We start from the raw sequence: 25,095 nt of genomic DNA, 5'->3' as shown, positions 1-25,095 counted from the left end.
ACTTTGCCTATTTATCCTATCCATGCCCCTCAATTTTGTAAACCTCTATAAGGTCATCCCTCAGCCTCCGACGCTCCAGGGAAAACAGCCCCAGCCTGTTCAGCCTCTCCCTGTAGCTCAGATCCTCCAACCCTGGCAACATCCTTGTAAATCTTTTCTGAACCCTTCCAAGTTTCGCAACAGCGGGGAGACCCAGAAATAGAAAAGACTGAAGGGGGAAAGTCAGCGGTAAATCTTTTGAAGAGGTTACAAAGGAGAGACCTCTGTCTGCAGCGGGAATGACCCCCACAGTAGCAGGTCGAGGTGGACGGCATTTAAGGAGAAGCTGGATACAGACGTCAGGGAGAAAGGAACTGAAGGGAATGCTGCTGTAAGGGAAATCAAGTGTGAGCAAGTGAAGGGGAGGTGCGTAGAGGCTCACATGGGTCAGAAATACTGAGAGAGACCAGTTGAGCTGAAGAACCTGACTGGAGACTCAATGGGACAGAGAGTGAAATCTTGGATCCACCTGCAAGAGAAGGAGAAACACGTGATTTACCTTCCAGGATTAAGCAAGTCCCGCAGATTCTGCAGATCACTTTATTGGCCAGAGCACTGAGTATAGGGGTTGGGGTCTGGACAGGACGTTGGTTAGGCCACTTTTGGAATACACAGGAACCTCGATTATCCAGAGGACACATGCAGGGTGTATTTCAGTCGCTTGACGATTAGATCCCTTACAGTGTGGAAACAGGCCCAACCAGTCCACACTGACCCTCCGAAGAGTAACCCACCCAGACCCATTTCCCTCTGACTAATGTACCTAACACTACGGGCAATTTAGCATGGCCAATTCACCCTGACCTGCACATCTTTGGACTGTGGGACGGAACCGGAGCACTAGGAGGAAACCCACGCAGACGCGGGGAGAATGTGCAAACTCCACACAGTCTGTCGCCTGAGGCAGGAATGAAACCCGGGTCCCTGGTACTGTCAGGTAGCAGCGCTAACCACTGAGCCACCGTGCTGGTTCATCTAATTCTGGATAATCGAAGTTCCTCTGTATTATGTGCACTTCTGGTCTATCGGAAGGATGTTGCAAAACTTGAAAGGGTTCAGAAAGATTGACAAGGATGTTGCCAGGGTTGGAGGGTTTGAGCTACAGGGAGAGGCTGAACAGGCTGGGGTTGTCTTCCCTGGAACATCGGAGGCTGAGGGTTGACTTTAAGAGAGGTTTATAAAATCATGAGGGGCATGGATAGGGATAGACAAAGTCTTTTGCCAGAACTAGAGGGCATAGGTTTAGGGTGAGAGGGGAAAGATTTAAAAAGGGTCCTAAGGGGCAACATTTTTCACACAGAGGGTGGTGTGTGCACGTGTGGAATGAGCTGCCAGAGGAAGTGGTGGAGGCTGGTACAATTGCAACATTTAAAAGGCATCCACTTGGGTATCTGTGTAAGGAGGGGTTTGGAGGGATAGGGCCAATTGCTGGCAAATGGAACTTGACTGGTTGAGGATATGGAGGAGTTGGAGCGAAGGGTCTGTTTCTGTGTTGTACATCTCTACTTCAGGAGGTAATGCGCAGTCGCAGGCTCGCAGAGCCACTGGCTGCCAAGGGGATGAGAGCACAGCAACTGCAGTGACCCTCCCCCCTCCCACCCAGGGTTCAGCCCTGGGCGGTGACTCACAGCGGCTGGCCCCGTCACTTGTGCCCCCGCTGGTGCTGCAGCAGGTGCTGGGACTGAGCGAAGCCCCTCCCGCAGACGGGTCAGGTGAACGGCCGCTCCCCGGTATGGACCCGCTGGTGCTGCAGCAGGGTGGACGACCAGGTGAAGCCCTTGCCGCAGACCGAGCAGGTGAAGGGCCTCTCCCCAGTGTGGACCCGCTGGTGGGTCAGCAGGGTGGACGAGTGGGTGAAGCTCTTGCCGCAGACAGAGCAGCTGAACGGCTTCTCCCTGGTGTGGACCCGCTGGTGGGACAGCAGGGTGGACGAGTGGGTGAAGCCCTTGCCGCAGACGGAGCAGGTGAAGGGCCGTTCCCCGGTGTGGACCCGGCGGTGGGTCAGCAGGTTGGACGAGTGGGTAAAGCTCTTGCCGCAGACTGAGCAGCTGAACGGCCTCTCCCTGGTGTGGACCCGCTGGTGTAAGAACAGGTGGGATGACTGGGTGAAGCCCTTGCCGCAGACGGAGCAGGTGAAGGGCCGCTCCCCGGTGTGGACCCGCTGGTGCCGCAGCAGAGTGGACGAGTCGCTGAAGTCCTTCCCGCACTCGGAGCAGGCGTACGGCCTCTCCCCGGTGTGGACCCGCTGGTGGGACAGCAAGTGGGACGACTGGGTGAAGCCCTTGCCGCAGACGGAGCAGGTGAAGGGCCGCTCCCCGGTGTGGACCCGCTGGTGCCGCAGCAGGGTGGACGAGTCGCTGAAGTCCTTCCCGCACTCGGAGCAGGCGTACGGCCTCTCCCCGGTGTGGACCCGCTGGTGGGACAGCAGGTGGGACGACTGGGTGAAGCCCTTGCCGCAGACTGAGCAGGTGAAGGGCCGCTCCCCGGTGTGGACACAGCGGTGGATCTCCAGCACGGAGGGGGATCTGAATCCTTTCCCGCAATCCCCACACTTCCACAGTTTCTCCATGGCACGCGGAATGCCTCCTGAGACTTCCTTTCCCCACAGTGGGCAAACTGGCTCAGGCACGTGCCCCTGTGGTTCAGGTAAAGATGATACTTTAAGAGCCTACTGAAGCAGACAAAAACGTTCAAAGAATTTTCCCCTTCTGGACTGAAAGAGGGACGTCTCTCCTGTCCCACGAATCAAGGGGCTCTGTCAGACCTTCACATGGTACTCAGTTGGGGAGCTCTACCTGCAAAGCTGCTCTTCTCATATCCTGTGAAAAGGGGATTACAAAAGTCATTGCTGTCTGCACATGACAGGAATTCAGAACAGATCATTCTAGTTTCTGTAGAACTTCCCTAAAACAACCAAGTTACAATATGCAGATGCCAGTGTTGGGCTGGGGTGTACAAAGGTAAAAAAAAAATCACACATCACCAGGTTGTAGTCCATTAGATTTGTTTAGAAGTTCGAGCTTTCAGAGCTCTGCACCTTCATCAGGTAGCTAGTAAAACCTCCAGGCCAAAAAGACAGCAGATGCTCAGAGTGGTGCTGGAAAAGCACAGCAGGTCAGGCAGCATCCGAGGAGCAGGGAAAAAAAAACAATCGACATTTCGGGCAAAAGCCCTTCATCAGGAATGAGGAAAGAATGAGGACACGTTCCTCATTCCTGAAGAAGGGCTCATGCCCAAAACCTCGATTCTCCTGCTCCTCGGATGCTGCCTGACCTGCTGCGCTTTTCCAGCAATACATTTCCATTATCTGAAATATTAACAAGTTGCCTGATGAAGTAGTGTCTCTCTGAAAGCCAGTGCTTCCAATTAAACCTGTTGGACGATAACCTAGAGTTGAAAAGGTGCTGCTGGAAAAGCTCAGCAGGTCAGGCAGCATCCGAGGAACAGGAGATTCGACATTTCAGGCATAAGCCCTGAAGAAAGGCTCTGGCCCGAAACGTCGAATCTCCTCTTCCTTGGATGCTGCCTGACCAGCTGAGCATTTCCAGCAACACATTTTCAGCTCTGATCTCCAGCATCTGCAGACCTCATTTTCTCCTATAACCTAGAGTTGTGTGATTTTTAACTTTAAAAAGTGTTGCAAACCTCCACCACACACACACACACACTTTTCTTCAATTCTCACTCTGCTGTCTCTGATATCACCCATCCCCCAGTATTGTCCAGAAAGGGACTTATTACCTAAAAAAAGCTGTAAATCTCCATCCCACACACTCTTTAACTCTTGCTGTACCTAATATCCCCCCCACCCCATGCTCCAGCAGGGTCTGACTGATGCTCATTGACTGAACCACACTCACCTCTTCCTGGACACAGGGACCCTCCACACCAACACAATATCAGCTTCCCTTAACCCACCCCCGCAACGGCGCATGTGCAGGAGCAACCGATCACGTGAATCGAGGGACCGCCGTCGTCACAAAGGCCGTGCGTTGATTGGACGGAGCGCCCGTCCGTGCGGCGTTCCAGCCTTTCCCATTGGTCCGAGTAAAAAATTAGGTCTGCAGATGCTGGAGATCACAGCTGCAAATGTGTTGCTGGTCAAAGCACAGCAGGCCAGGCAGCATCTCAGGAATAGGGAATTCGACATTTCGAGCATAAGCCCTTCATCAGGAATCATTTCCCATTGGTCCACCGCGCCGCGGGTCACGTGGCGGCGCTGGTCGTTGTGACGCCCACGCCCACGTGACCTCTCTCCTGCACCCACCACCCACGCGCCCGTCCCTTCACCTCGACTCGGGGAGGCATGACCAATGGGGAGCCTTGGAGGACCGGAAGGAAGGATGGTCCTCCTACCAATCAGAGCACCCCCTCATTGTTTGAATGCGGAAGTTGGAGCATGAGCTCCTGCTGCTCTCTCTCTCTCTGAATGAAGATGGAGTGTTACCCCAGACTGCACCAACCTCTGTGAGTACAGCACCCTCTCTTCTCACCCCTCCTATTCCATTTCTTTTCTCATTTTGGGATTAAACTGTTGGTTTGTAGGAAGTGAAGTGAAAGGAGGTGAACTGAGGAAAGGTGCATATGCTGGATGCATTGGTCTAGATCGCTGTCTGTGTCTCTGTCTCTCTGTGTCTGTGTGTGTCTCTCTCGTGTCCTTCATTAGGAATTGCGGAGGGGGAGGGGTGGAAAGGGTTCTGAGAGATAAATAGGAAGGTGGGAGTGGGGCTGGGGGTAAGGTAGATGCAGGTTGGTGGCGGGGGCGGTGATGGCGACAGGGTGGAGCAGATTGGTGGGAAGGAAGATGGACAGGTGGGACAGTTCAAGAGGGTGGTGCTGAGTTGGAGGGTTGGAGCTGGGGTGGGTGGGGGGAGGGAATGTGAGGAAACTGGTGAACTCGATGTTGATGCCATGTGGTTGCAGGGTCCTAGGCCACCTGATACCTGGAGGAAGAATGCCTCTGCATTGGGACCCTCCAACCATACAGGATCATTCTCCCCCTCCCCCCCCCCCCCCCCAGCCCAATCCCAGATACAACCCTCGAACTTGGGACTGTTCTTTTGAACTGTCCCACCTGTCCATCTGCCTTCCCATCTATCTGCTCCACCCTCCTGTCTGACCTGTCACCACCTTCCCCCGCTTTCATCTACCCATAGCATTCTCAGCTCCCTTCCCCCAGTCCCACCTCCCTCCCATTTATCTCTCAGTCCCTTTGGGCCCACCCCACATTCCTAATCAAGGGGTTATGCCCAAAACGTCAAACCTCCTGCTCCTCAGATGCTGGCTGACCTGCTGTACTCTTGCAGCACCAGACATTTTGGTGCTTATTTGTCTGGATGTTCTGATGTGACCCATTCGCAGATGTGAAGTCACATTCGAGAAAAACTCCTTCATGGAATGTGGGCTTTTTTTTTTGGCAAGGCCAACAATGTTTTCGTCCCTAACTGCCCTTCAGACAAGAGGATTGCCAGACTTTAGGGGGCATTTTAAAAGTCAAGCACGTGAGCCATCATATGCAGGCAGCACCAAGTTAATGCTAGCGGGTTTCCTTCCCTGAAGACCGTTATTGAATCAAATGGGTTTTCAGAAAAGTTTCATTCTCTCAATGACTGAGACTAGTTTTCAATTCAGATTTTAAAAAAATAAATTTAATTTCCCCAAGGTTTGTTTTTACTGGTATTTGAACCCATGAGCCCAGATTATTTGCCTGGGGCCTCTGGATTGCTGGTCCAGTGTTGTTGTTATAACATCACTGACTCGCCTGGACAGCATTGAGAGTCATACAGATGTATAGCACACAGAGACCCTATGTGCAACTGGTGCATGCCGAGCACATAGCCAAAATTGATCTAGTCCGATGTGCCAGCACGTCCCTCCAAACCCTTCCCATTCATATTCCCATCCAGATGCCTTTTAAATGTTGCAATTGTCCCAGCCTCCACCACTTCCTCTGGCAGCTCATTCCATACACGCACCACCCTCTGACTGACAAAGTTGCCCCTCAGGTCCTTTTTATGTCTTTTCCCCTCTCACCTCTAGTTCTGGACTCTCCCACCCCAGGGAAAAGACCTTGTCTATTCACCCTATCCATGCCCCTCATCATTTTATAAACATCAATAAGGTCACCCCTCAGCCTCCGATGCTCCAGGGAAAACAGCCCCAGCTTACTTAGCCACTCCCTATAGCTCAAACCCTGGCAACATCTTTGTAAACATTTTCTGAACCCTTTCAAGTTTTGTTTAACTGAACAGTAAAAGTCATACTGGACAGGGATATATCATAGTGTTACTATGCAATATGTATTTATTTACGACTGTATAAATTTGATTTATAATTATTTCTAGTTATATCATAGTGTTGTAGCCATGTTATGTATTCAAAGTTTGTGAGAAGATTTGTAGCTCGGGTGCTCGTTGTTGTGGTTCTGTTTGCCGAGCTGGGAATTTGTGTTGCAGACGTTTCGTCCCCTGTCTAGGTGACATCCTCAGTGCTTGGGAGTCTCCTGTGATGCTTCTGTGTTGTTTCCTCCGGCATTTATAGTGGTTTGTCTCTGCCGCTTCCGATTGTCAGTTCCAGCTGTCCGCTGCAGTGGCCGGTATATTGGGTCCAGGTCGATGTGTTTATTGATGGAATCTGTGGGTGAGTGCCATGCCTCTAGGAATTCCCTGGCTGTTCTCTGTTTGGCTTGTCCTGTAATAGTAGTGTTATGGATGCGGATCATTAGCTGTCTTCCTCTTTGTCCTATGTAGTGTTTTGTGCAGTCCTTATTGTGTACAAAATCCCATGCAAGGCCTGCACAAAACATTACATAGGACAAACAGGAAGACAGCTAACGATCCGCATCCATGAACACCAACTAGCCACGAAACGACACGACCAGCTATCCTTGGTAGCCATACACGCAGATAACAAGCAACATGAATTCGACTGGGACAACACTACTATTATAGGACAAGCCAAACCGAGAACAGCCAGGGAATTCCTAGAGGCATGGCACTCATCCACAGATTCAATCAATAGGCACATCGACCTGGACCCAATATACCGACCACTGCAGCGGACAGCTGGAACTGACAACCGGAAGTGGGCAGAGACAAACCACTATAAACGCCGGAGGAAAGATCACAGAAGCGCTTCACAGGAGGCTCCCAAGCACTGAGGATGTCACCTAGACAGGGGACGAAACGTCTGCAATACAAACTCCCAGCTCGGCGAACAGAACCACAACATGTCATGTATTTCCAGTCATACCCGTTACAGGACAGGAGAATACTGGGCTCAATGCTGACTCTGTGGATGAATCTAGTCAGACTCATTCCTCTCTATATCCACAGAGTCCTGTAAGTGTATTCCTCTATAGGGTCCCTCCAGTCTCACTTGGGTATTGATCGACTCCACTACAGTCATCCTCAGAGCGAGCATGTTCTAGGTCTTGTTACCAAAGCAAAGTTCTTGCTCTGATTCTCTTTCCCCTCCCCCCCCTCCACATCTTGGTCTGTCAATATGGTAGAGAGAGGTGGGGGGGCAGATAACTAGGTTAGCAAACTGCATGAGGGTGGCATGGTGGCTCAGTAGGTAGCACCGATGCCTCATAGTGCCAGGGACCTGGGTTCAATTCCAGCCTCGGGCGACTCTCCCTGTGGGTTTCCCCCGAGTGCTCCGGTTTCCTCCCACAGTCCAACCTTGTGCAGGTTAGGGTGGGTTGGCCGTGCTAAATTGCCCAGAGTGTTCAGGGATGTGTAGCTTAGGTGCACGTGTCAGGGGTAAATATAGGGGAATGGGTCTGGGTGGGATACTCATCACAGGGTCGGTATGGACTTGTTGGGCAGAAGGGCCTGTTTCCACACTGTAGGGGTTCTAATTCTTAACTTTTCTTGGAGCTAAATCTGCCAAATGTCAGGAATCAGAAAAATTGGGAGGGAGCGTATTAGGTACGGCAGTAGGGAGAGTGTGTGGGATGGAGACTCACAGGTTTTGGGTTATGGGCGTGGAATGAATATTCTGTGAAATCGATCTGTTACAGTGGTTAGCACTGCTGCCTCACAGCGCCTGTCAGACCTGGGTTCAATTCCCGACTCAGGCGACTGACTGTGTGGAGTTTGCACGTTCTCCCCGTGTCTGCGTGGGTTTCCTCCGGGTGCTCCGGTTTCCTCCCACAGTCACAAAGATGTGCGGGTCAGGTGAATTGGCCAAGCTAAATTGCCCATAGTGTTAGGTAAGGGGTAAATGTAGGGGTATGGGTGGGTTGCGCTTCAGCGGGTCGGTGTGGACTTGTTGGGCCGAAGGGCCTGTTTCCACACTGTAAGTCTAAGTCTAAACTCTGAGATTCTACGTGATACTGACAGCGATGACTTTCTAATTGACAGGCTTTCACAGGAGGATTTACCTGCATATCTTGAACTAATTGCCTCAGCCAGCTTGACTCATTGGGACTGGAATTTTATCGATCTTTTGAGTGGAGAAGGAGGATTGTCCCGCCTGCTTCCAGAGATCTGACTGGTAAAGCACTGAGATGCCGCTGTTCGAGGGTGGAGGGAGCTTTACCGGAGCGGAGAGTTAGCCAGCCGGCCCCCCGCAGCAGAGTGGGACGTCAGAGGGAGCGTCGAACCTGGAGGGAGGCCGCGCCGTGGGGAAACCGTGGAAGTGTGGGGAATGCGGGAAGGGGTTTCGAGTCCCCTCTGAGCTGGAGATCCACCGGCGCGGTCACACCGGGGAGAGGCCGTTCTCCTGCCCCGAGTCCGGCAAGGCCTTCATTGGGTCCTCCAAGCTGCTGAGGCACCGGCGGGTCCACACCGGGGACAGGCCGTACCCCTGCCCCGGGTGTGGCAAGGCCTTCACCCAGCTGTCCCACCTGCAGACGCACCGGCGCCTCCACACACCAGGGAGAGGCCTCTCACCTGCCCCGGGGGCGGCAAGGCCTTCAATCGATCGCCGACCCTGCGGACGCACAGGCGCCTTCCCAACGTGATCGCACGGAGTTGAAGTCTGCAGCGAATCCCACCCAGGACTGGGGGGGATCGTGCCCCGTGGGGGGATTGTGCCCCGTTCGAAGACAGTGGGTGAAGCGGGAAGGGAGCGAGGCTTCCTTTCTGCTGGACTGGCCGCTCTCGCTCCCTTTGCTTCCCGTGGGACCGATGCTGTTTGAGGCTGGGACTGCACGTTCCCCGGGCCAAAGATCTGCAGGAGCTGAGGAAGTGCACTCCTTTCACACCGGATGGTAAATCATGTTTGTCCCATCTATTTCGGTCTTAAATACCCTCCGTGACCTGGCCTCCCAGCCTCCTGTGGCAGTGAATTCCACAGATTCCCCACTCTCTGTCTGAAGAGGTTTCTCCTTATCTCCGTTCTAAAAGGTCTAAGGCTGTGCCCTCGGCTCCTGGTCTCTCCTACCAATGGAAACATCTTCCCAATGGCCACAGATAGATCAAAGTCAAATACAATAGCCTCTATTCCATTGAGTGTCCAGCACACTTTATAACACTTTGTAAAATCAGGAGGGCCATTGATGAGGTGAGTGGCAGGTGTCTTTTCCCGATAGAATAAAGAATATTCCAGCACAGGAACAGGCCCTTCGGCCCTCCAAGCCTACACCGATCCAGATCCTCTATCTAAACCTGCTGCCTATTTTCTCAGGATCTGTATCCCTCTGCTCCCTGCCCTTTCATGTATCTGTTGAGATACATCTTAAATGACGCCATTGTTCCCGTCCCTACCATCTCCGCTGGCAACACATTCCAGGTACCCAGCACCCTCAGCGTAAAGAACTTTCCATACATATCTTAAATCTTTCCCCTCTCACTTTGAACTCATGACCCCAGGTAACTGAGTCCTCCACTCTGGGGAAAAACATTTCTTGCTATCCACCCTGTCTATACCTCTCATGATTTTGTTGGCCTCAATCAGGTCCCACCTCAACCTCCGTCTTTCCAATGAAAATAATCCTGATCTATTCAACCTCTCTTCATAGTTAGCATCCTCCATACCAGGTAACATCCTGGTGTACCTCCTCTGCACCCTCTCCAAAGCATCCACATCCATTTGGTAATGTGGCGACCAGAACTGTACATGGTATTCCAAATCTGGCCAAAACAAAGTCTTGTATAACTGTAACATGACCTGCCAACTCTTGTACTCAATACTCTGTCCGATGAAGGAAAGTGTGCCATATGCCGCCTTGACCACTCTACTGACCTGCATTGCCATCTTCAGGGAACAATGGGCCTGAACACACAGATCTCTCTCTACATCAGTTTTCCCCAGGACTTTTCCATTTACTGTATAGTTTGCTCTAGAATTGGATCTTCCAAAATGCATCACCTCACATTTGTCTGGATTGAACTCCATCTGCCATTTCTCTGCCCAACTCTCCAGTCTATTCTCCATTCTGCTGTATTCTCTGACATCCTCTTCACTATCTGCTACTCCACCAATCTTAGTGTCAACTGCAAACTTGCTAATGAGGCAACCTACACCTTCCTCCAAATCATTTAGATATATCACAAAGAACAGTGCTCCCAGCACGGAGCCCTGTGGAACACCACTGGTCACCGTCTCAGTTTTGAGAAACTCCCTTCCAATACTACTCCCTGTCTCCTGTTTCCCAACCAGTTCTCTATCCATCTAGCTAGAATACCCTGGACCCCATGTGATTTCACCTTTTCCATCAGCCTACCATGGGGAACCTTGTCAAATGCCCAAGTAAAGTCCATGTCTATGACATCTGCAGCCTTTCCCTCATCAATCAATTTTGTCATTTCCTCGTAGAATTCTATTGAGTTGCTAAGACATGACCTTCCCTGAACAAAACCATGCTGCCTATCACTCATAAGCTCATTTTCTTCCAAATGTAAACAGATCTTATCCCTCAGTATCTTCTCCAGCAGCTTCCCTACCACTGACATCCAGCTCACAGGTCTGTAATTACCTGGATTATCCCTGCGACCCTTCTGAAACAAGGGGAAAACATTATCAATTCTCCAGTCCTCTGGGACCTCACCTGTGTTCAAGGAAGCTGCAAAGATATCTGTTAAGGCCCAAACTATTTCCTCTCTTGCTTCCCTCAGTAACCTGGGATAGATCCCATCAGGACCTGGGGACTTTGACCACCTTAATGCCTTTTTAGAATACACATCACTTCCTCCTCCTTATGCCGACTTGCCCTAGAGTATTCAAAGATCTATCCCTAACCTCAACATCCACCCTGTCCCTCTCCTCTGTGAATACTGACACAAAGTACTCATTAAGAATCTTGCCCATTTTTTCTGACTCCACACACATCTTTCCTCCTTCGTCCTTGAGTGGGCCCACCCTTTCTCTAGTTACCCTCTTGCTCCTTATATATGAATAAAGGGCTTTGGGGTTGTCCTTAACCTTGCTCGCTAAGGATATCTCATCGCCCCTTTTAACCCTCTTAATTCCTCATTTCAGATTGGTCCTACTTTCCCGTTATTCTTCCAAAGCTTAGTCTGTCTTCAGTCGCCTAGACCTTATGTATGCTTCCTTTTTCCTCTCAGCAAGTCTCACAATTTCACCTGTCATCCATGGTTCCTTAATCTTGCCAATTCCATCCCTCATTTTCACAGAGACATCTCTCTCCTGAACTCGAATCAATTCTCTTTAAGAGCCTCCCAAATATCGAATATGGATTTTCCTTCAAAAAGCTGCTCCCAATCCACACTCCCCCAGCGCCTGCTGAATTTGGGTATAGTTGGCCTTTCCCCAATAAGCACTCTTCCTTTCGGACCACTCTCGTCTTTGTCCATGAGTATTCTAAACCTTACGGAATTGTGATCCCTATCCCCAACGTAATCCCCACCTGAAACTTCACCCACCTGGCCGGGTTCATTCCCCAACACCAGGTCCAATATGGCCCCTTCCCGAGTTGAACTATTTACATACTACTCTGGAAACCCTCCTGGATTCTGCTTACAAATTCTGCTCCTCTAACAGTAAGTGAATCCCAGTCAATGTTGGGAAAATTAAAATCTCCTCTCACCACCACCTATCCTACATCTTTCCATGATCTGTTTACATATTTGTACCTCTATCTCACGCTCACTATTGGGAGGCCTGTAGTATAGCCCCAACATTGTTACTGCACCCTTCGTATTTCTGAGCTCTGCTGAAAATGTGTTGCTGGTTAAAGCACAGCAGGTTAGGCAGCATCTAAGGAATAGGAAATTCGACGTTTCGAGCATAAGCCCTTCATCAGGAATGAGGCGAGTTTGCCAAGCAGGCTAAGATAAAAGGTAGGGAGGAGGGACTTGGGGGAGGGGCGATGGAGATGTGATAGGTGGAAGGAGGTCAAGGTGAGGGTGATAGGCCGGAGTGGGGTGGGGGCGGAGAGGTCAGGAAGAGGATTGCAGGTTAGGAGGGCGGTGCTGAGTTGAGGGAACCGACTGAGACAAGGTGGGAGGAGGGGAAATGAGGAAACTGGAGAAATCTGAGTTCATTCCTTGTGGTTGGAGGGTTCCCAGGCGGAAGATGAGGCGCTCCTCCTCCAGCCGTCGTGTTGTTATGTTCTGCCGGTGCAGGAGTCCAAGGACCTGCATGTCCTCGGTGGAGTGGGAGGGAGAGTTAAAGTGTTGAGCCACGGGGTGGTTGGGTTGGTTGGTCCGGGCGTCCCAGAGGTGTTCTCTGAAGCGTTCAGCAAGTAAGCGGCCTGTCTCCCCAATATAGAGGAGGCCACATCGGGTGCAGCGGATGCAATAGATGATGTGTGTGGAGGTACAGGTGAACTTGTGGCGGATATGGAAGGATCCCTTGGGGCCTTGGAGGGAAGTGAGTGTGGAAGTGTGGGCGCAAGTTTTACATTTCCTGCGGTTGCAGGGGAAGGTGCCAGGAGTGGAGGTTGGGTTGGTGGGGGGTGTGGACCTGACGAGGGAGTCACGAAGGGAGTGGTCCTTGCGGAACGCTGATAGGGGCGGGGAGGGAAATATATCCCTGGTGGTGGGGTCCGTTTGGAGGTGGCGGAAATGACGGCGGATGATACGTTGTATGCGGAGGTTGGTGGGGTGGTAGGTGAGAACCAGTGGGGTTCTGTTTTGGTGGCGGTTGGAGGAGCGGGGCTCAAGGGCGGAGGAGCAGGAAGTGGAGGAGATGCGGTGGAGGGCATCGTCAATCACGTCTGGGGGGAATCTACGGTCCTTGAAGAAGGAGGCCATCTGGACCGTGCGGTGTTGGAACTGGTCCTCCTGGGAGCAGATGCGGCGGAGACTAAGGAATTGGGAATATGGGATGGAGTTTTTACAGGGGCAGGGTGGGAGGAGGTGTAGTCCAGGTAGCTGTGGGAGTCAGTCGGTTTATAGTAGATGTCTGTGTTGAGTCGGTCGCCCGAGATAGAGATGGAAAGGTCTAGGAAGGGGAGGGAGGAGTCTGAGACAGTCCAAGTGAATTTGAGGTCGGGATGGAAGGTGTTAGTAAAGTTGATGAACTGTTCAACCTCCTCGTGGGAGCACGAGGCAGCGCCGATACAGTCATCGATGTAGCGGAGGAAAAGGTGGGGGGTGGTGCCAGTGTAGTTGCGGAAGATGGACTGTTCCACATATCCTACGAAGAGGCAGGCATAGCTGGGGCCCATGCGGGTGCCCATGGCAACTCCTTTAGTTTGGAGGAAGTGGGAGGATTGAAAAGAGAAGTTCTTCAATACACGGAAGATAACAAATGTTCATCACATTGATTCCTGAGAGGAGAGGATTCATGGATCAGGAGGGATCGAGTCGATTGGCAATGAATTCAATAGGTCTGAACAGAATGATGGGGAATCGCATGGGAACCGATAAAATTCCAGGAGGGATGGGTTCAGATTTTTGGGACATTGGGGCCAGTTCTGGGGGTGGAGGGACTATTACAAATCAGACGAGCTACATCCGGGCCAGACTGGAACCAATATCCTTGGGGGTGCTTTTGCTAACGCTGCTGGGGAGGGTTTAAACTAATGTTGCGGGGGATGGGAAACAAATGAGGAGGTTCGTGGTCAGGAAGGAGGTAGTAACTAAAGCCTGAAAGGAGCGAGATAATAAAGTCAGTGTGACAAAGGGGAAGAGTCACAGGGAACAGATGATGAACGCAAAGGGACAGGTGGTCTCAGGTGCATTTGTTTTAATGCAATAAGTGTAGTAGGTAAGGCAGATGAACTTAGGGCTTGGAGTCGTACCTGGGAGGATGATGTTATTGCTAACACTGAGACTTGGTTAAGGGAAGAGCAAGATTGGCAACTAAATATCCCAGGATATCGATGCTTCAGGTGGGATAGAGAGGGAGGTAAAAGAGGTGGAGGAGTTGTATTACTGGTCAGAGAGGCTATCACAGCTGTGCTGAAGGAGGGCACTATGAAAGACTCGAGCAGTGAGGTCATATGGGAAAAGTCCTGGGGAAAACTGATGTAGAGAGAGATGTGTGTGTTCAGGCCCATTGTTCCCTGAAGATGGCAATGCAGGTCAGTAGAGTGGTCAAGGCGGCATATGGCACACTTTCCTTCAGCGGACAGAGTATTGTGTACAAGAGTTGGCAGGTCATGTTACAGTTATACAAGACTTTGTTTCGGCCAGATTTGGAATACCACGTACAGTTCTTTTTTTAGATTTAGATTTTTTTAGATTACTTACAGTGTGAAAACAGGCCCTTCGGCCCAACAAGTCCACACCGACCCACCACCCACCCATACATTAACCCCTTACCTAACACTACGGGCAATTTAGCATGGCCAATTCACCTGACCCGCACATCTTTGGACTGTGGGAGGAAACCCACACAAACACGGGGAGAAAGTGCAAACTCCACACAGACAGACGCCTGAGTCGGGAACTGAACCCGGGTCTCAGGCGCTGTGAGGCAGCAGTGCTAACCACTGTGCCACCGTGCTGCCCACATTACCAAATGGATGTGGATGCTTTGGAGAGGGTGCACAGGAGGTTCACCAGGATGTTACCTGGTATGGAGGATGCTAACTATGAAGAGAGGTTGAATAGATCAGGATTATTTTCATTGGAAAGACGGAGGTTGAGGGGGGGGACCTGATTGAGGCCAACAAAATCATGAGGGGTAGAGACAGGGTGGATAGCAAGAAATGTTTTTCCCCCAGAGTGGAGGACTCAGTTACCTGGGGTCATGAGTTCAAAGTGAGAGGGGAAAGATTTAAGATATGTATGGAATGTTCTTTACGCTGAGGGTGCTGGGTACCTGGAATGTGTTGCCAGCGGAGATGGTAGGGAGGGGAACGATGGTGTCATTTAAGATGTATCTCAACAGATACATGAAAGGGCAGGGAGCAGAGGGATACAGATCCTGAGAAAATAGGCAGCAGGTTTAGATAGAGGATCTGGATCGGTGTAGGCTTGGTGGGCCGAAGGGCCTGTTCCTGTGCTGGAATATTCTTTATTCTATCGGGAAAAGACACTTGCCACTCACCTCATCAATGGCCCTCCTGATTTTACAAAGTGTTATAAAGTGTGCTGGACACTCAATGGAATAGAGGCTATTGTATTTGACTTTGATCTATCTGTGGCCATTGGGAAGATGTTTCCATTGGTAGGAGAGACCAGGAGCCGAGGGCACAGCCTTAGACCTTTTAGAACGGAGATAAGGAGAAACCTCTTCAGACAGAGAGTGGGGAATCTGTGGAATTCACTGCCACAGGAGGCTGGGAGGCCAGGTCACGGAGGGTATTTAAGACTGAAATAGATGGGACAAACATGATTTACCATCCGGTGTGAAAGGAGTGCACTTCCTCAGCTCCTGCAGATCTTTGGCACCGGGGAACGTGCAGTCCCAGCCTCAAACAGCATCGGTCCCACGGGAAGCAAAGGGAGCGAGAGCGGCCAGTCCGGCAGAAAGGAAGCCTCGCTCCCTTCCCGCTTCACCCACTGCCTTCGAACGGGGCACAATCCCCCCACGGGGCACGATCCCCCCCCAGTCCTGGGTGGGATTCGCTGCAGACTTCAACTCCGTGCGGTCACGTTGGGAAGGCGCCTGTGCGTCCGCAGGGTCGGCGATCGATTGAAGGCCTTGCCGCCCCCGGGGCAGGTGAGAGGCCTCTCCCTGGTGTGTGGAGGCGCCGGTGCGTCTGCAGGTGGGACAGCTGGGTGAAGGGCCTTGCCACACTCGGGGCAGGGGTACGGCCTGTCCCCGGTGTGGACCCGCCGGTGCCTCAGCAGCTTGGAGGACCCAATGAAGGCCTTGCCGGACTCGGGGCAGGAGAACGGCCTCTCCCCGGTGTGACCGCGCCGGTGGATCTCCAGCTCAGAGGGGACTCGAAACCCCTTCCCGCATTCCCCACACTTCCACGGTTTCCCCACGGCGCGGCCTCCCTCCAGGTTCGACGCTCCCTCTGACGTCCCACTCTGCTGCGGGGGGCCGGCTGGCTAACTCTCCGCTCCGGTAAAGCTCCCTCCACCCTCGAACAGCGGCATCTCAGTGCTTTACCAGTCAGATCTCTGGAAGCAGGCGGGACAATCCTCCTTCTCCACTCAAAAGATGGATAAAATTCCAGTCCCAATGAGTCAAGCTGGCTGAGGCAATTAGTTCAAGATATGCAGGTAAATCCTCCTGTGAGAGCCTGTAAATTAGAAAGTCATCGCTGTCAGTATCACGTAGAATCTCAGAGTTTAACAGATCGATTTCACGGAATATTCATTCCACGCCCATAACCCAAAACCTGAGAGTCTCCATCCCACACACTCTCCCTACTGCCGTACCTAATACACTCCCTCCCAATTTTTCTGATTCCTGACATTTGACAGATCTAGCTCCAAGAAAAGTTAAGAATTAGAACCCCTACAGTGTGGAAACAGGCCCTTTAGCCCAACAAGTCCATACCGACCCAACAAGTCCAGACCGACCCTGTGATGAGTATCCCACCCAGACCCATTCCCCTATATTTACCCCTGACACATGCACCTAAGCTACACATCCCTGAACACTCTGGGCAATTTAGCACGGCCAACCCACCCTAACCTGCACAAGGTTGGACTGTGGGAGGAAACCGGAGCACTCGGGGGAAACCCACACGGAGAGTCGCCCGAGGCTGGAATTGAACCCAGGTCCCTGGCACTATGAGGCATCGGTGCTACCTACTGAGCCATCATGCCACCCTCATGCAGTTTGCTAACCTAGTTATCTGAGCCCCCCCCTCTCTTTCTACCATATTGACAGACCAAGATGTGGGGGGAGGGGAAAGAGAATCAGAGCAAGAACTTTGCTTTGGTAACAAGACCTAGAACATGCTCGCTCTGAGGATGACTGTAGTGGAGTCGATCAATACCCAAGTGAGACTGGAGGGACCCTATAGAGGAATACACTTACAGGACTCTGTGGATATAGAGAGGAATGAGTGTGACTAGATTCACCCACAGAGTCAGCATTGAGCCCAGTATTCTCCTGTCCTGTAAAGGGTATGACTGGAAATACATGACATGTTGTGGTTTTGTTCGCTGGGCTGGGAATGTGTGTTGCAGACGTTTCGTCCCCTGTCTAGGTGACATCCTTCTTGGGAGCCTCCTGTGAAGCACTTCTGTGTTGTTTCCTCCGGCATTTATAGTGGTTTGTCTCTGCCCGTTTCGGGTTGTCAGTTCCAGCTGTCCGCTGCAGTGGTCGGTATATTGGGTCCAGGTCGATGTGTTTATTGATTGAATCTGTGGATGAGTGCCATGCCTCTAGGAATTCCCTGGCTGTTCTCGGTTTGGCTTGTCCTATAATAGTAGTGTTGTCCAAGTCGAATTCATGTTGCTTGTCATCTGCGTGTATGGCTACCAAGGATAGCTGGTCGTGTCGTTTCGTGGCTAGTTGGTATTCATGGATGCGGATCGTTAGCTGTCTTCCTGTTTGACCGATGTAGTGTTTTGTGCAGGCCTTGCATGGGATTTTGTACACAATAAGGACTGCACAAAACACTACATAGGACAAACAGGAAGACAGCTAACGATCCGCATCCATAACACTACTATTACAGGACAAGCCAAACAGAGAACAGCCAGGGAATTCCTAGAGGCATGGCACTCATCCACAGATTCAATCAATAAGCACATCGACCTGGACCCAATATACCGACCACTGCAGCGGACAGCTGGAACTGACAACCGGAAGCGGGCAGAGACAAACCTCTATAAATGCCGGAGGAAACAACACAAGTGCTTCACAGGAGGCTCCCAAGCACTGAGGATGTCACCTAGACAGGGGACAAAACGTCTGCAACACAAATTCCCAGCTCGGCGAACAGAACCACAACAATGAGCAGCCGAGCTACAAATCTTCTCCCAAACTTGGAATACATAACATGGCTACAACACTATGATATAACTAGAAATAATGATAAATCAAATTTATACAGCCGTAAATAAATACATATTGCATAGTAACACTATGATATATCCCTGTCCAGTATGATTTTTACTGTTCAGTTAAACGAAACTTGAAAGGGCTCAGAAAATGTTTACAAAGATGTTGCCAGGGTTTGAGCTACAGGGAGTGGCTAAATAAGCTGGGGCTGTTTTCCCTGGAGCATCGGAGGCTGAGGGGTGACCTTATTGAGGTTTATAAAATGATGAGGGGCATGGATAGGGTGAATAGACAAGGTCTTTTCCCTGGGGTGGGAGAGTCCAGAACTAGAGGTGAGAGGGGAAAAGACATAAAAAGGACCTAAGGGGCAACTTTGTCAGTCAGAGGGTGGTGCGTGTATGGAATGAGCTGCCAGAGGAAGTGGTGGAGGCTGGGACAATTGCAACAATTAAAAGGCATCTGGATGGGAATATGAATGGGAAGGGTTTGGAGGGACGTGCTGGCACATCGGACTAGATCAATTTTGGCTATGTGCTCGGCATGCACCAGTTGCACATAGGGTCTCTTTGTGTGCTATACATCTGTATGACTCTCAATGCTGTCCAGGCGAGTCAGTGATGTTATAACAACAATACTGGACCAGCAGTCCAGAGGCCCCAGGCAAATAATCTGGGCTCATGTGTCCAAATACCAGTAAAAACAAACATTGGGGAATTTAAATTTTTTTTTTAAATCTGAATTGAAAACTAGTCTCCGTCATTGAAAGAATGAAACTTTTCTGAAAACCCATTTGATTCAATAACGCTCTTCAGGGAAGGAAACCCGCTAGCATTAACTTGGTGCTGCCTGCATATGATGGCTCACGTGCTTGACTTTTAAAATGCCCCCTAAAGTCTGGCAATCCTCTTGTCTGAAGGGCAGTTCGGGACGAAAACATTGTTGGCCTTGCCAAAAAAAAAAGCCCACATTCCATGAAGGAGTTTTTCTCGAATGTGACTTCACATCTGCGAATGGGTCACATCAGAACATCCAGACAAATAAGCACCAAAATGTCTGGTGCTGCAAGAGTACAGCAGGTCAGCCAGCATCTGAGGAGCAGGAGGTTTGATGTTTTGGGCATAACCCCTTGATTAGGAATGTGGGGTGGGCCCAAAGGGACTGAGAGATAAATGGGAGGGAGGTGGGACTGGGGGAAGGGAGCTGAGAATGTTATGGGTAGATGAAAGCGGGGGAAGAAGGTGACAGGTCAGAGAGGAGGGTGGAGCAGATAGATGGGAAGGCAGATGGACAGGTGGGACACTTCAAAAGAACAGTCCCAAGTTCGAGGGTTGTATCTGGGATTGGGCTTGGGGGGGGAGGGGGAGGAGAAGAATGAGGAAACTGGTGAAATCAATATTGATCCCGTATGGTTGGAGGGTCCCAATGCAGAGGCATTCCTCCTCCAGGTATCAGGTGGCCTCGGTCCCTGCAACCACATGGCATCAACATAGAGTTCACCAGTTTCCTCACATTCCCTCCCCCCTCCCACCCCAGCTCCAACCCTCCAACTCAGCACCACCCTCTTGAACTGTCCCACCTGTCCATCTTCCTTCCCACCAATCTGCTCCACCCTGTCGCCATCACCCCCCACCCAACCTGCATCTACCTTACCCCCAGCCCCACTCCCACCTTCCTGTTTATCTCTCAGCACCCTTTCCACCCCCCTCCCCCTCCGCAATTCCTGATGAAGGACACGAGAGAGACAGAGAGAGACACAGAGGAACAAAGACAAACAGACACAGACACAGAGGGACAGAGACAGCGACCTAGACCAATGCATCCAGCATATGCACCTTTCCTGAGTTCACCTCCTTTCACTTCACTTCCTACAAACCAACAGTTTAATCCCAAAATGAGAAAAGAAATGGAGTAGGAGGGGTGAGAAGAGAGGGTGCTGTACTCACAGAGGTTGGTGCAGTCTGGGGTAACACTCAATCTTCATTCAGAGAGAGAGAGCAGCAGGAGCTCATGATCCAACTTCCGCATTCAGACACTGAGGGGATGCTCTGATTGGTAGGAGGACCAGCCTTCCTTCCGGTCCTCCAAGGCTAGCCATTGGTCATGCCTCCCCGTGTCGAGGTGAAGGGAGGGGCGCGTTGGGGGTGGTGGAGGAGAGAGGTCACGTGGGCGGGGGCGTCACAAACACCAGCGCCGCCGCGTGACGCGGTGGACCAATGGGAAAGGCTGGAACGCCGCACGGGCGGGCGCTCATTCCAATCAACGCGCGGCCTTTGTGACGACGGCGGTCCCTCGATTCACGTGACCGGTTGCTCCTGCACATGCGCCGTTGCGGGGGGACGGTTAAGGGGAGCTGATGTTGTGTTGGTCTGGAGGGTCCATGTATCCAGGAAGAGGTGAGTGTGGCTCAGTCAATGAGCATCAGTCAGACCCTGCTGGAGCATGGGGGGAGGTGGGATATTAGGTACAGCAAGAGTTAAAGAGTGTGTGGGATGGAGATTTACAGCTTTTTTAGGTAATAAGTCCCTTTCTGGACAATACTGGGGGATGGGTAATATCAGAAACAGCAGAGTGAGAATTGAAGAAAAGTGTGTGTGTGTGTGTGAGAGAGAGAGGGAGGGAGAGGGGGGTGGGGTGGTGGTGGAGATTTGCAACACTTTTTAAAGTTAAAAATCACACAACTCTAGGTTATAGGAGAAAATGAGGTCTGCAGATGCTGGAGATCAGAGCTGGAAATGTGTTGCTGGAAAAGCTCAGCAGGTCAGGCAGCATCCGAGGAACAGGAGATTCGATGTTTCAGGTATGAGCCCTTCTTCAGGAATGAGGAAAATGTCCTCATTCTTTCCTCATTCCTGATGAAGGGCTTTTGCCCGAAACGTTGATTTTTTTTCCCCCTGCTCCTCGGATGCTGCCTGACCTGCTGTGCTTTTCCAGCACCACTCTGATCTCCAGCATCTGCTGTCTTTTTCGCCTGGAGGTTTTACTAGCTACCTGATGAAGGTGCAGAGCTCTGAAAGCTAGAACTTCTAAACAAATCTAATGGACTACAACCTGGTGATGTGTGATTTTTTTTATGTTTGTACACCCCAGCCCAACACTGGCATCTGCATATTGTAACTTGATTGTTTTAGGGAAGTTCTACAGAAACTAGAATGATCTGTTCTAAATTCCTGTCATGTGCAGGCAGCAATGACTTTTGTAATCCCCTTTTCACAGGATATGAGAAGAGCAGCTTTGCTGGTAGAGCTCCCCAACTGAGTACCATGTGAAGGTCTGACAGAGCCCCTTGATTCGTGGGACAGGAGAGACGTCCCTCTTTCAGTCCAGAAGGGGAAAATTCTTTGAACGTTTTTGTCTGCTTCAGTAGGCTCTTAAAGTATCATCTTTACCTGAACCACAGGGGCACGTGCCTGAGCCAGTTTGCCCACTGTGGGGAAAGGAAGTCTCAGGAGGCATTCCGCGCGCCATGGAGAAACCGTGGAAGTGTGGGGATTGCAGAAAAGGATTCCGCTCCCCCTCCTTGCTGGAGATCCACCGCCGTGTCCACACCGGGGAGCGGCCCTTCACCTGCTCCGTCTGCGGCAAGGGCTTCACTCAGTCGTCCCACCTGTTCTCACACCAGCGGGTCCACACCGGGGAGAGGCCGTTTGCCTGCTCCGAGTGCGGGAAGGACTTCAGCGACTCGTCCCACCTGCTGACCCACCAGCAGGTCCACACTGGGGAGAGGCCCTTCACCTGCTCCGTCTGCGGCAACAGCTTTACCCGCTCGTCGGACCTGCTGTCCCACCAGCGGGTCCACACTGGGGAGAGGCCCTTCACCTGCTCCATCTGCGGCAAGGGCTTCACCCGCTCGTCCGACCTGCTCAAGCACCAGCGGGTCCACACCGGGGAGAGGCCGTTCAGCTGCTCCGTCTGCGGCAAGGGCTTCACCCGCTCGTCCCACCTGCTGTCCCACCAGCGGGTCCACACCGGGGAGCGGCCCTTCACCTGCTCCGTCTGCGGCAAGGGCTTCACCCAGTCGTCCCATCTGCTGACCCACCAGCGGGTCCACACCGGGGAGCGGCCCTTCACCTGCTCCGACTGTGGCAAGGGCTTCACCCGCTCGTCCCACCTGCTCAAGCACCAGCGGGTCCACACCGGGGAGCGGCCCTTCACCTGCTCCTTCTGCGACAAGGGCTTCACCCGCTCGTCCCACCTGCTGACCCACCAGCGGGTCCACACCGGGGAGCGGCCCTTCACCTGCTCCGTCTGCGGCAAGGGCTTCACCCAGCTGTCCCACCTGCTGACCCATCAGCGGGTCCACACTGGGGAGTGGCCCTTCACCTGCTCCGTCTGCGGCAAGGGCTTCACCTGCTCCTCCAACATGCTCTCGCACCGGCGGCTTCACAGCGGCGAGCGCTCGTTCATCTGCTCCGTCTGCGGCAAGGGCTTCACCCAGTCATCCACCCTGCTGACCCACCAGCGGGTCCACACCGGGGAGCGGCCCTTCACCTGCTCCGTCTGCGGCAAGGGCTTCACCCGGTCGTCCACCCTGCTGCAGCACCGCCGGGTCCACACCGGGGAGAGGCCATTCACCTGCCCTGTCTGCGGGAGGGGCTTCGCTCACTCCCACCACCTGCTGCGGCACCAGCGGGGGCACAAGTGACGGGGCCAGCCGCTGTGAGTCACCGCCCAGGGCTGAACCCTGGGTGGGAGGGCGGAGGGTCACTGCAGTTGCTGTGCTCTCATCCCCTTGGCATCCAGTGTCTCTGCGAGCCTGCGACTGCGCATTTCCTCCTGGAGTAGAGATGTACAACACAGAAACAGACCCTTCGCTCCAACCCCTCCATATCCACAACCAGTCAAGTCCCATTTGCCAGCAATTGGCCCTATCCCTCCAAACCCCTCCTTACACAGATACCCAAGTGGATGCCTTTTAAATGTTGCAATTGTACCAGCCTCCACCACTTCCTCTGGCAGCTCATTCCACACGCAGACACACCACCCTCTGTGTGAAAAATGTTGCCCCTTAGGACCCTTTTGAAATCTTTCCCCTCTCACCCTAAACCTATGCCCTCTAGTTCTGGCAAAAGACTTTGTCTATCCCTATCCATGCCCCTCATTTTATGAACCTCTCTTAAAGTCAACCCTCAGCCTCCGACGTTCCAGGGAAGACAACCCCAGCCTGTTCAGCCTCTCCCTGTAGCTCAAACCCTCCAACCCTGGCAACATCCTTGTCAATCTTTCTGAACCCTTTCAAGTTTTGCAACATCCTTCCGATAGACCAGAAGTGCACATAATACAGAGGAACTTCGATTATCCAGAATTAGATGAACCAGTACGGTGGCTCAGTGGTTAGCGCTGCTACCTCCACAGTACCAGGGACCCAGGTTTCATTCCTGCCTCAAGCGACAGACTGTGTGGAGTTTGCACATTCTCCCCGCGTCTGCGTGGGTTTCCTCCTAGTGCTCCGGTTCCGTCCCACAGTCCAAAGATGTGCAGGTCAGGGTGAATTGGCCATGCTAAATTGCCCGTCGTGTTAGGTACATTAGTCAGAGGGAAATGGGTCTGGGTGGGTTACTCTTCGGAGGGTCAGTGTGGACTGGTTGGGCCTGTTTCCACACTGTAAGGGATCTAATCGTCAAGCGACTGAAATACACCCTGCATGTGTCCTTTGGATAATCGAGGTTCCTGTGTATTCCAAAAGTGGCCTAAGCAACGTCCTGTCCAGACCCCAACCCCTATACTCAGCTGACTTCCCCCTTCAGTCTTTTCCATTTCTGGGTCTCCCCGCTGTTGCGAAACTTGGAATGGTTCAGAAAAGATTTACAAGGATGTTGCCAGGGTTGGAGGATCTGAGCTACAGGGAGAGGCTGAACAGGCTGGGGCTGTTTTCCCTGGAGCGTCGGAGGCTGAGGGATGACGTTATAGAGGTTTACAAAATTATGACCGGCATGGATAGGATAAATAGGCCAAGTCTTTTCCCTGGGGTTGGGGAATCCAGAACTAGAGGGCATAGGTTTAGGGTGAGAGGGGAAGATACAAAAGAGACCTACAGGGCAACTTTTTCATACAGAAGGTGGTGTGTGTACGGAATGAGCTGCCAGAGGATGTGGTGGAGGCTGGTACAATTGCAACATTTAAGAGGCATTTGGATGTGTATATGAATAGGAAGGGTTTGGAGGGATATGGGCCGGGTGCTGGCAGGTGGGACTAGTTTGGGTTGGGATATTTGGTCGGTACGGACGGGTTAGACCGAAGGGTCTGTTTCCGAGCTGTACATCTCTTGACAAAGCCTTGTCTGAGGGTGAAATGTTGTCATTCCTGTTGATGCGGGTGGTCCCCTGTCTGTTGTCCTTTTTGTTTCCTTTCGCGGAAAGGGTGTCACGGACATGGGCAGCGTTCCCGAGCCCCGCTCCGGAACGGGCTGTTCCGTCCTCTTCCAGCCCCCGGGGGGGGAAGGGGCAGCTTGAGTGCATTGGGAGAGTGGGCCGTTCACCGGGAAGGTGCCAATGGGACGGGAGAGCGGTACCGGTAATGGGGCGAGGGGGAGATGCCTCAGACCGCCAGAAACACTGGGGCAGCTGCTCGCGTGCTCCTTTTGGATCTCACAGCACAGGGAGGCCATTCATCTGATTACCTCCCCGTCTCTGTCTCTCTGGCTCTCTCTGTCTGTGTCTCTGCGTCTGCCTCTGCGTCTGTCTGTCTCTCTGAGGTGACAGCGGATTCCAGCATATTGCTGCTTGCTGGGTAAACCTGTTTTTCCTCTGTTTTCCCCCTCTCTCTCCTGCTCAAACCCCTGAACTT

At 52.1% G+C, this 25,095-nt stretch overlaps 2 protein-coding genes across 2 annotated transcripts in view; one reads left to right on the top strand and one right to left on the bottom strand.

The window, feature by feature from the left end:
* LOC132808526 (zinc finger protein 850-like) overlaps positions 1-25,095 on the bottom strand; it is a 104,503-nt gene that overhangs the window by 47,792 nt on the left and 31,616 nt on the right. Inside the window, 1 exon segment of the mRNA XM_060822158.1 lies at positions 1,761-2,545. Within this exon segment, the coding sequence (XP_060678141.1) occupies positions 1,761-2,545 (785 nt within the window).
* On the top strand, positions 20,646-23,045 carry LOC132808527 (zinc finger protein 229-like). Its single transcript, XM_060822159.1, has 2 exons — positions 20,646-20,705; positions 21,526-23,045. The coding sequence occupies exon 2, from the start codon at positions 21,776-21,778 to the stop codon at positions 22,952-22,954; it is 1,179 nt and encodes a 392-aa protein (XP_060678142.1). The 5' UTR covers positions 20,646-20,705; positions 21,526-21,775; the 3' UTR covers positions 22,955-23,045.

The sequence above is a fragment of the Hemiscyllium ocellatum genome (assembly GCF_020745735.1).
Source record: "Hemiscyllium ocellatum isolate sHemOce1 chromosome 27 unlocalized genomic scaffold, sHemOce1.pat.X.cur. SUPER_27_unloc_7, whole genome shotgun sequence".
In the NCBI taxonomy this organism is placed as follows: domain Eukaryota; kingdom Metazoa; phylum Chordata; class Chondrichthyes; order Orectolobiformes; family Hemiscylliidae; genus Hemiscyllium; species Hemiscyllium ocellatum.
This window is presented reverse-complemented; position numbering and strand designations above follow the sequence as displayed.

Coding starts and splice junctions, on each gene's coding strand:
- LOC132808527 (XM_060822159.1), top strand. CDS start 21,776: ATGGAGAAACCGTGGAAGTGTGGGGATTGCAGAAAAGGATTCCGCTCC.